Source organism: Haliotis asinina, chromosome 4, assembly GCF_037392515.1.
Source record: "Haliotis asinina isolate JCU_RB_2024 chromosome 4, JCU_Hal_asi_v2, whole genome shotgun sequence".
In the NCBI taxonomy this organism is placed as follows: domain Eukaryota; kingdom Metazoa; phylum Mollusca; class Gastropoda; order Lepetellida; family Haliotidae; genus Haliotis; species Haliotis asinina.
The window spans coordinates 61139881-61151912 of record NC_090283.1 but is presented as its reverse complement, the minus strand read 5'-3'; the positions used below and the strand labels follow the sequence as shown (position 1 = coordinate 61151912).

Below are 12032 nucleotides of genomic sequence, written 5' to 3'. Positions count from 1 at the left end.
CCGACAAAGACCAACACTGCCAGCACTGGCTCACACTGCTCAGCCTACGATGACGTCATAGCGTGACGTCATAAACCGTCTATATAAAGCCGGCTCCGCGTGGGTCTTGTCAGTTCTCATCATGCCGTCAACGACCACGAACAGCGATGAACTTGAAGCAGAAGACCTTGAAGAGGATCCTGTACCCTACCAGTTGGAGCCGGCGTCCAAACTAGTCACTAAAAAGTTCCGTACTGACAGTCATCGCTACAAACTTAGGTTTAACCCAGCATGGCTGCAACGTCAACAACCTGAAGACTTACCCATCGTTCTCAGGGAGCAATTTGATGCCGTCTTGCAAGATCTCAGAAACGAAGTGAATGGTCATGATGGGGATCGAGTGGGACTGACCCTAGAACACCCTGCCTTGGATACACCCATTCGAATCACGTTTCGACGTATGGAGAACCTCCAGGGGGAACACATCATGGCCAAAGTGGAAAAAGTGCAACAGAGTAACCATGACTTGAACATCGACGACACGATGGACATTTTCTTACTGCACGTAGATGATCCTGATCGTCTTGGCGAGGGACACGGACGTCTCAAACACATTGTTGGTTTGAACGTTTTCCTGGAAAAGAAACAATGCATTGTCCAAATCAAGAATGAAAACGATCCACTCTGTTTTGCTCGCGCCCTCGTCGTGGCCATGCATCATGTCCACCAACCTGATCCCGTGACGAAGGAATGGACCCAGCAATGGAGATACATCAGGATGTCCACCAACCTGATCCCGTGACGAAGGAATGGACCCAGCAATGGAGATACATCCGCGACCATCGTAAACCCGCTCAGCTGGAAGTCGCCAAGGCCTTATTTCGACAACTTGGGATTCCCGAAGGACCGTGTACAGGGCATGCCACGTGGGACTTGTTCAGTCAACGTTTGCCGCCTGACTATCAACTCAAAATTTACTCTCAGGATGTCATGAATCGGCTCCTGTACAAGAGCGAGGTGCCTCAACCGACCAAGATCCTGCACTTGTATCATCACCATCACCACTACGATGTCATCACCTCCATGGCCGCTTTTACAGGTTATTCATATTACTGCGACACCTGTGACCAAGGATACAGTAACCCGCAAAATCATCGCTGCACTCGGGAATTTTGCTGCCATTGGTGTCTACATGCTGGGTACTGTGGTGACGTGGTCAACGAAGGACTCTCCTGCCTTCAATGTGGAGGATGGTTTCGCAACCCCACCTGTTTTCAGCGCCATCAAGCAGCTTCCCCCAAGCATCCCAGCACTTGCTCCACCATCCACACTTGTCACCGTTGCTATACCAAAGTCAACGTTCGACACATCCAGGGGATCGCCAATCACAAGTGTGGCACGAATCGTGATTGCAAAATCTGCAAAGAGCCCTTGAAACCCAACCATCAGTGCTACATGACACCCATCGAACCACCCAAATGCAACGATGATGGTGAGAAAAGGAATGAAGACAAAGAACGGCAACAGCGTCAGTTTATCTTCTACGATTTTGAATGCACCCAAGATCAAGGCACACACGTTCCCAACTTGTGTGTGGTGCATCTGGGATGCGGCAAATGTATTTCCGAGGCCTCGAGCGAACTTTGCGAAAAGTGTCCCTGGCGTAAAGAAGGAGAAGGCCCTAGCCGCATGAAAGTGTTTCGAGGGGCGACCACCTTGAAGGACATGGGCGACTGGTTGCTCAGTCTGGCAGAAAAGAAAACCGTAAAGAAACAGAAGGCACCATCATCAAACCGCCCACCCTCGAAACGCGCCAAACCATCCTCCCCAGTTGATGTGGAACAAGAAGAAGACGATGAAGAAGAACAAGAAGAAAACGTTGCCATTGACGATGACGAAGTGTTGGTCATGGCTCACAGTTACCGTGGGTATGATGGACACTTGCTCCAACAGTACTTCCACCGCCATCTCGTGAAAGCACCGCAGGTCACGCTACGAGGGAATCAGATCTTACAAATGAACGTGGGGCGTCTCGTCTTCAAGGATTCCCTCAATTTCCTCACCATGGCTCTCAAACAGTTTCCAAAAACGTTTGGATTGACGGAACTCAAGAAAGGATACTTTCCACACTTTTTCAACACCGATCATAACCAAGGCTATGTGGGTCCTTATCCTCCCGTCTCCACTTATGATCCTGACAGCATGTTTCCTGCAGAACGTCAAGCTTTCTTGACCTGGTACGATGCACGAGTGGCTGAAGGGGCCGTCTTTGATCTGGACGAAGAACTGTTGACCTACTGTCAGAGTGATGTGGATATTTTACGTCGAGGTTGTGCTGCCTTCCGTCACATCTTCATTCAGCAGAATGACGTGGACCCTTTCAACGAAGCAGTGACTCTCCCCATGGCTTGCATGCTCACTTTCAGAAAGCTGTTTTTGGAACCACGTACCATTGCCATCATACCTCCTCAAGGTTATCGTCCACAGCGTCGTTACTCTCTTCAGTGTCTGCACTGGTTGAACTGGATCATGCATCAACACCCTGGCCTCCACATTCAACATGCTCGTAATGGTGGGGAAGCTGGCTTTGATGGTGGTGATGGCAGCCGCTACACGGTGGACGGTTACGATGCCAACACGCGTACCGTGTACGAATACCTGGGTTGTTTCTGGCATGGGTGTACTCGATGTTACAAGACAGACCGATGTGTACCCCATGCCACCCTGGGCACAGCCCCTTGGGAACGATTCCATCACACCATGTACCGGCTCGGTGTGTTACGACAGCATCCTGACATCGACCAAGTAGTGACCCAGTGGGAATGTGATTTCTTGAAAGAACAGAAAGACAACGAGGATCTGAGAGCGTTCCTGACCACCCTGCAAGGACCTCATGCTTACCTGCCTGATCCCTTGGATCCCAGAGAGGCTTTCTTTGGAGGACGCACCAACGCCACCAAACTCTACTATGAAGCGAAGGAAGAGGAAGAGATCAAATATGTGGACGTGTGTTCTCTCTACCCTTACATCTGCAAGTATGGCACGTACCCCTTGGGACATCCCGAGATCAAGGATCATCCTCCCGTGTCAGACTTGTTTGACCTACATGGACTCATTCAGTGTCGGGTCTTGCCACCCACGGACCTCTACCATCCCGTGCTTCCTTACCGCGTCCATGGCAAGCTGCTGTTTCCTCTGTGTCGCACTTGTGCTGAAGAAGAGTTTGTTGACTCCTGTCCCCACGGTGACGAAGATCGAGCATGGGTGGGCACCTACGTCAGCAAGGAGTTGCAGTATGCCATTCAAGAGTGCGGCTATCAAGTGCTTGACATCTACGAGGCTTGGCATTTTGACAGTCTCACCACCTACGACCCTGACACGCAAGAGGGAGGATTGTTTGCCAAGTATGTGAACAATTTCTTCCAGATCAAACAAGAGGCCAGCGGATACCCTGAAGGTTGTACAGACCCCGAGGAGTACATCAGGGAGATTCAGCAAAAAGAAGGAGTCACGTTGGATCGTGCTCACATTCGCAAAAACCCTGGACTACGTGCCCTCGCGAAAGCCTGTCTAAACAACCACTGGGGCAAGTTTGGTCAACGTATCGGGTTCGACAGGACAGAGTACATCAGTTCTCCACAAAGGTACTTTGCCCTCCTTCGGGATGAACGGTGCCAAGTAAAGGATGTCAACATTATCAACGAAGACCTCCTCTGTGTCACGTATGAACCTCGCCCAGAATTTTGCGACCCACATCCTGCTCACAACGTGGTCATTGCAGCCTGGGTCACAGCACAAGCCCGTCTCAAGCTCTACTCCTACCTGAAACCTTTGGATCGCCGCGTCCTGTACTTTGATACAGACAGTATCATTTACATTCATCGTCCCCTACAGTACAACCCTCCCCTGGGAGACACCTTGGGAGAACTCACCGACGAGCTGGGAGGGGGCAATAGCATTCAGATCTTTGCCTCGGCAGGACCTAAGAACTACACCTACAAGCTACGACATCCTCAACCCGACGGCAGTGTAGTAGCTGTCAGCAAAGTCCGAGGATTTACTCTCAATCACAGGGCAAGTCAATACGTTCACTTTGACAGCATGAAGAACCTCATCTGTAAGAGGGATCGAGTCAGCATCACAGTCCCCTATCCACGTCGGATCATACGGACAGGACTCCGCCAGAACAACACCTTGCTGTCCAAGGACACCAGCAAAGTGTACCGCATGGTGTACACCAAGCGACGCGTGATTTACGATTCCGAAGGCATGCCCGTCGAAACACTACCTTATGGCTATAAGGGCGAGTGACTATACCTGTGGACTCAACAAAGGGACTGTTGTGGTGGTTGTTGATCATGTCATGGACAAGAAAACTGATGATACTGTATACATGGTTTGTTTGTTTGTTTGTATGTTTATCAAGAGTCATAAAAACAGTATGTGATGTATGGATATTCATGTGTCGTGTCATTTGTCTTCAAGGTTAGACCTGGTGGAGTCCATGGTCACCCCTTTTTTTTTATGATGATCTTGTTAGGCACAGACCTGGTGGAGTCCATGGTCGCACACCCTCCTAGCACCTCATTGGTCAAACCCTGTTGTCCTGACGTCACGTGTCATAAAGACCTCCTCAACGCAACTCCTCATTCTGACTTTAGTCGTCAGAGAGAGAGCACACACGCACACAAAAAAGGATGCAGTCTGTTCACCGTGATAAGCTCAGGACCAATCGTTTCAGTCTCGTCGTAGCCATCAAAGATATCGAAGCTGTGGTCGACAAATTGGTGGAGTTTAAACTCCTTACCCTCTTCATGAAGGCTGACATCATGGAGGTACCACAAACCTCTTACAATCGGATCAGAGCTTTATTAGATGTTCTGCCCCGGCGAGGACCCCAAGCTTACACCCTCTTTTGCAAAGCGTTGAAGGAATGTGACGAGACAGACGCCATGAGAGTGTTGGGAGTAGAGACTTCCACAGAGACTCCCAGAGAGGCTCCACCCAGTGACAGACGACAACTGACTCTGCAGGATGTTTGGGATGATCGTAGAAGGTTGATCTTATGGAGGGACGGAGTCACGGAGTCACTTGTTAGAACAGGTCAGAGAAGCGATGCAGAAGCAGTCACAGTGACAGAGACGACCGAGTGATGTCATCCAAGGTCATGACGTCATCGCATGTGTGTGTATATATAAAGAAGAGTTTGTGTGTGAGACTTGTCATTCATCATCATGTTGTTCACGTTGCTGTTTGTGATCGCCACGTATCTGGAAGAGAGACACTTCTTAGAACAGATCAGACAAGCGGTGCAAGAGGCGGTGCAGAAGCAACAGGCTCGTGACGCCATGCGTGACGTCAATGCGTGACGTCATAGCACGTGCAGCTGCTGTGGACTATAAAAAACTCGGGATCCATCGAGACGTCTTCAGTCGTACCAGTTCAGTCAGCATGTCAGCATCTCCACGTCAGCACAGTAAGTATGGTTTTCACTTACTTAACTCAACAAAGTACGCGACCGCACAGAGCATTTGTAGGCCCGAGGGCATCATGCTTGCACAATGCAACCGTCGAAACGTTGATGTTAATATTCTTTTTTCCATTTCATGTTACAGGTACTAGAGATTGTTCACTGCTCCCTTCTTCCAACATGGACCACATCATGAGGGCTGAATACATCCAATCCCCTTCGAGGTACTTTGCTCTTCTCCAGGATGAACGTTATCATGTGAAGGACGTACTCATCATCCATGAGGACCTCATCTGTGTCACTTATACCGTTCGTAAGTCGGAATCCTCCAAAGAGACAAAAGTCAAGACACCCAAGGCCGTCCCTCCTAAATGGGTGGTGATACCACCACCAGGGACAACCCCTGCCGCCACAATGACGAGGAAGACACAGAAGGAGGAGGAGGAGGTGGTGGTGGTCAGCAAGAAGAAGAAGAAAACACCCACCAAGAAGACCCTGGTTAATCCTATGGATACCCCTGCCACGGCTCCTCCAAAACAAAAGAAACAGAAGTTGGAGGAGAAGGTTCCCGTCAAGACATCCCCTAAGAAGGTGTCCAAGAGTATCTCTCCCAAGGGTCCCTCTCCCAAGAGTGTCTCTCCCAAGAGTGTCTCTCCCAAGAGTACTTGTCTCAAGGGTACCCTTCCCAAAGGTACCCCTCCCAAAGGTACCCCTACCACGAAGAAGACGAAGAAGAAGGAAGCCCCTACCACCACCCCCGTCTGATGTGCTATGGAACAATGATCAGCAAACTGTTGATGTCAGCCCCGACAAGTTAGCCTCTCCTGCTAGCCCCGACGCAACACCCCACGATGAGTTGCCTCCTGATCTACAAGACTTGTATGATCTACTACCGATGCTGTCACCAGAGATGCCACCGTCGACTGTCCCCATGACTGATGCAAAGCAGACAACAACAACAGTGTCAGGGGAGACTTCCGCCGACACGTCTGCTCATTCAGGTCTGATGACGACAGATCCCATGATGACATCCGTGATGGCTCCAGAGACGACTTCATCCGAGATGACTGCATCAGAGACGATGCCTCCCGAGGACTATCCAGACATTCCCATGTTTAACGATGAAAATCATTTTCATCCTGGACAAATGGACTTTCTACGTTGTTCGACTTGTAATCCCCACGACCATTTGAACTGGTGGTGATCTGTTGTTGTTGTTGTTGTTGTGGTTCACAAGTTGTTGGTGTTGTTCCAATAAAATTCAACGTGAATGGTTTGAATATGTTGTATATATCTTCAAGGTTCATTGATCCTTGAGGTCATTTCTGGTGTCACCTGCAGGGCGATAAGACGTATGTCAGGGACACTGTCAGGGACCATGTCAGGGACCATGTCAGGGACACAGTCAGGGGCACTGTTAAGGGGCGACGACCTGGTGGATGCCATGGTCACCCCACTCACGTTACGTCATCCTTTTACCATGTTGATTGCAGGCCCTACAGGGTCGGGTAAAACGTCGTTCGTCAAAACGTTGCTGGAACACGTGTTTCAACCAGGGATTCTCGATCTACCGCCTCAGGGGATCGTTTGTGTGTACAGTGTATGGCAACCCATGCACGAAGATTTGGAAGTGTTGACATCAAAGTTAAACCTTCCCCTGACCTTTGTGCAAACCATGAGCGAAGCCAACGCGCAGTTACCTGCAGCAGGGTCTGTTGGGGCTGGGGGTGGGGGTGGTTTGCCTGCACCCCACTGGTTGATCATTGACGATTTGCTGGGCGATCATAGCAAAGAGGAAGAGGCAGACGTGTTGCGATGGTTTACCAAGAAAAGTCATCATCACAACACGTCCGTGTTGTACCTGACGCAAAACCTCTTTGCCTCGACGCCTCATCATCGCACCATTAGTTTAAATGCTCACTATCTGGTGCTGTTTAAAAACCCAAGAGATGCCTCTCAAATGGATCACTTGGCTCGACAAATCTTTCCAGGACAGACGGCTTTCCTTCGAGAAGCCTACGAGGATGCCACCTTGGCTCCTTATTCCTATCTGTTTCTGGACTTGAAACCCACCACGGCCAAAGAGCATCGTGTGCGTACCCATCTCTTTCGCAACCCCACCACCCTTTACGTTCCCAAGTGATAAATAGCGCTGACTGTCGACCTGACCCATCAGTTGAGTCTGACCTGCCATGGGAAACAGACGAAAACAGACCCAGCCCCGCAAACGTGCTGTTGTTGCCACAGGCTTGTTTAAACCCGCTCATAAAACCCTCCCCACCACCTTGGGACGAACGTCATCGCTCGGGTGTACAACGGTTGTACGAAAGTCTCAGGACACCTCTTCCTCCTGCTTCCTCCTCCTCCTCCTCCTCTGCCAAACCCAGAAGACCTTCCTTAAAAGAGTTGTACCCCGCCACTCCCACCATGGCGGCAACAGCAAACACGTTTGTCCCTGTCTATACGCATCGTGCTTCACCTGCCGTCACCTTGTCGCCTCCTTCTTCTTCTTCTTTTGATGCCACCCCTTTGTTCTCGTCGTCGTCGTCTCCTACCATGATTCAACCCTTTCAACCCTTGACGTCTCCGGCCATGATTCAACGACCTCGTGCTCCTAGCTCCACCAAACCGACACGCTCCAAACCGACGACACGCAGAAGAGTCAAACCCATCCGCCTTGTGAAACGCTTGCCTTTGGCAGAGAGTGTGGCTATCAAAGGACGTCATCGGCTGTTGCAATGGTTTGCCATTGCCGTGAGAAATATGCGAGCAGGGCGTGTTCCTTTGAAAACGCAACACAAGACCTGGCTGTTGAGACACCAAGACGTCTTGACCAAGATTACTAATCCACGTTTGCCTGTGGATGAACGTCTGAATTACCTGATGAAACGCAGTGGCAGTGGAACGTTGGCAGGCGTGTTGACACGCATTTTGTTGAACTGGCAGTCCTACCTGCAGGAGGAACAACAGAAGCGACAACACCCAACTCGTCGCCAAAGGAAACCTCAAGGGAAACCTCAAAGGCAGCCTCAAAGGCAGCCTCAAAGACAGCCTCAAAGGAAACCTCAGGGGCGTCGGCACTCCAGGAAACAGACCAAGAAGGGCAACAACAAGAAAACAGACCCAGGGGCAGCCTTGACCCGCATGGTGTTACGAAGCCAGAAGAAAAAGAACAAGAACAAGAAGACAACGGCATTACTCCCACTTCCACCACCAACGCTACCATAAATAAATAGAGGTATCCCATCCTTATCCTCGTCAGTTCCATGGTAGCAGCAGCAGCAGCAGGAACATCATGTCTGCCCGTTTGAAACGTCACAAAGAAGCGCTCTGTCATGTGTGTAGTCCTACAGCAACACCAGCCATGCAACAGGCTATTTTGAAACATGCTCCGTCTGAACTGATTCAAGCCATCTGCGAATGTGTGGTGAATTTGTATGGAGGTAACATTCCCATGACAGCACAGCAACGCCATCGTTTACAAAAGCATGGACCCCTCATGCATACGTTGATGAAAAAGAAAGTGTCTGTGGCCAAGAAACGCAAACTGTTACAACAGAAAGGCAGGGGATTGGGTCTCTTGTCTGCCTTGGCCTCGGTGGTGGGTCCTTTGGTGTCTGGTCTGTTGGGGCGATGATCATAAATACAGGGATCCTCTCGGATTGGGGTTAGTTGTCTCTGCACCATGATGAAGCATGCACGGAAAATGGTCATGGTCCCCGAAGAGGTATGGCAAAGTCTGCAAGACGAAAAACGACAACGTCATTTGCTCAAGTCCAACCTGTTGGAACAGAAACGGTTACACACGCTTCACGATATGGATACCCTCGTTCGTGATGACACGATTCCCTTCAGGGACAGAGAGCAGCAGTATAACACCTTGTTGCAACAGATGTTGGCGTTTCAAGACAAAGCAGCAGCAGCTGCAGCAACAACAACAACAACAGCACGACGCACCAGCCACACGCAACCATGGAACGGAATCCCTGCCAACACCAGTCAGGAAGGAACAACACCCCTCGGGAAAGGAGGGACTCCCCCTCTCCTAGCTGCTCCCCGTAAGTACGGTTTTACTTACTGAGTTACACTCTGGCCTGTGTAGAGGTCGCCTAGAAGTCTTAGGTCTACAAGTCTCAAGACTAAGAGAGCTGTCATCCTAAGCATGGAGAGCGCGAAGCCGGTTACAGAGTCACTGACTCATGTTGGTTTTTTTATTCTTTTGTTTCAGAACACTCCTCCTCCTCCTCCTCCTCTGACCTCATTCTGAATGACGTGGTGCAAACGATTCCTAAAACGCTGCAAGCCAAGGCCAAACAGTTGCTGGCACGGATACAAGCCCATCCTGACTTGGGTTGGAATGAAAACGGTCAATTCGTGGTGGAAGGGGAACCCATGCCTGGGACTCACATGGTGGATCTCATCAATGATCTGGTGCGACAACGTACCAAAGCAGATCCTCCACGGGGTTGGAACGTTCTGGCTCAGTATCTCGCTTCCAGCAACGTCCCTCATGAACTGATTGGCAACCCTCTCCGTTGGTCCTGGATGATGAAAACAAAAGGATCAGCATCCACCACCCAGCAACCTGGCACACGACAGGCAACACCACCTGACACCCCTGTCAAACGTCCAGGAGGAGAAGCCTTGTTTTTAACACCACCTCAATCGAATCTTGCTGGCGTCAAGAAGAAGAAGAAGGAGACAGAGACTCCCTCTTCCCCTCTGAACCGAGTGCGTCAATGGATTGACTTTTAATCATAAAAGAGAGCAGAGGGTGACATTTACAACAGTGTTAGCATGAGACGTCCCAAGAGAAACAACAACAACAGCAGCAAGTCCTCCTCCTCCTCTTTGTCGCCTGCCTGGGCACGATGGCTTCACCATACTTATTACGATCCCAAACATCCGGCAGGCTATGGAGGGTGGCGTGGTTTGTGGCAAGCAGCAGTCAAACAGCAAGCCGTGGGATCCCAGAAGGGGAAATCCCAGAAAGGGAAACACCAGAAGGGGAAATCCCAGAAGGGGAAACCCCCACTCACGCAACATCAGGTTCGACAATGGTTGAAAACCCAGGACACGTACACCTTGCACAAACCTGCCCGACGATCGTTTTCCAGGGATCATTACCGTGTGAGCGGCGTGGACGAATTGTGGCAAGCCGATTTGAGCGACCTCCTCGCCTATCAGAAAGAGAACCAAGGTTACCGGTATCTGCTGTGTGTCATCGATGTCTTCTCCAAAATGGCTTGGGTGCAACCCATGAAGTCCAAGACCGGCACCACGTTGATCGAAGCCTTTCAACGAATCCTGAAACAAGCTGAAGGACGTGTGCCCTCCATGTTGCAGACGGACAAAGGGACCGAATTTGTCAATAAACCTTTGCAAGCCTTCCTCAAGAAACAGGACATTCATTTCTACACCAGCCAAAACCCAGAAACCAAAGCCTCGGTGGTGGAACGTTTTCAAAGAACGTTGAAAAACCGTATGTGGCGTTATTTCACCCAACATGGAACACGTCACTACCTTTACCCCAGCTGATGCATGCCTACAATCATCGCATTCATCGCACGATCGGACAGCGACCCGTGGATGTGCATCCCCACAACCCTTACGACGGAATTCGGGTGTTGGATCACATGGAGCGTCAGAAGGAGGAACGGCAGAAGCAACGTCAGCAGAAGCAGAAGCACCGTCAACACCAGCATTCTCTCTTGTTACCTGGGACCCGTGTTCGCTTGAACAAGACCAAAGGGACCTTTGACAAAGGGTATCTTCCCAACTGGACCAGCGAATTGTTCACCGTGGATCGCGTCGTGAAAGGGCGTGTGCCTCCTGTCTACCGAGTGAAAGATGATCATGGAGAAGTGCTCCAAGGCACCTTTTACCCCGAGGAACTACAACCCATTCAGAAAACGGATGACGTGTACAAAGTCGATCAGGTCTTGAAACGTCGACGGCGTCAAAAGAAGGACGAAGTGTTAGTGAGGTGGTCAGGTTACCCGGCCAGCTTCGATTCATGGATCCCTGCAGCTCATTTGGTCTTTTAAATAAGGGTGACATCCCTCTGTCACCGTCATTTGGGTCATACTCCCTGCCCAATCATGCAGAGCGAACCCAGGCTCAGGTGCAAGGAGAACAACAACAAGGCTTCCTCCTCCTCCTCCTCACGTTGGTGTTGTTTTGGCATGGACTTGCCACGCAGTGAAGTGGTGTTTTTCTCCCAAGTGTTGCTGATATATGGCGTGGTCGTCATGAGCATGGTTCAGTTGGCATTGGATCACGGTGAGAAACAGTTGTGGACAGCGTTGTTGGCCAGTTCGTTGGGATACTTGCTCCCACAACCCACGTTGGTATCATCGTCGCCGTCATCGTTGACTTCTTCTTCTTCTGCTCCTGCTGCCGCTACCGCATCTTCGACTCCCTCCGTGTCCAGTCTGGTTCCCTAAGCGCAAGGATGGCCATGTCCTTGTTTTCCTCCAAGCGGGACTTTTACGTCACCTTACCCAGCGATGCGTCCATGGATGTTCATCCCGACAACAAGGTGAACCATTACGAAGTCAAACTCCCCTTTCCCATTCAAGTG

The 12032-nt window shown here is 50.4% G+C and overlaps 1 protein-coding gene across 1 annotated transcript; it reads left to right on the top strand.

The window, feature by feature from the left end:
* Positions 1 to 1434: 1434 nt before the first annotated feature.
* LOC137281070 (uncharacterized) lies at positions 1435 to 4290 on the top strand. Its single transcript, XM_067812212.1, has one exon. The coding sequence runs from the start codon at positions 1435 to 1437 to the stop codon at positions 4288 to 4290; it is 2856 nt and encodes a 951-aa protein (XP_067668313.1).
* The last annotated feature ends 7742 nt before the right edge of the window (positions 4291 to 12032 follow it).

Coding starts and splice junctions, on each gene's coding strand:
- LOC137281070 (XM_067812212.1), top strand. CDS start 1,435: ATGACACCCATCGAACCACCCAAATGCAACGATGATGGTGAGAAAAGG.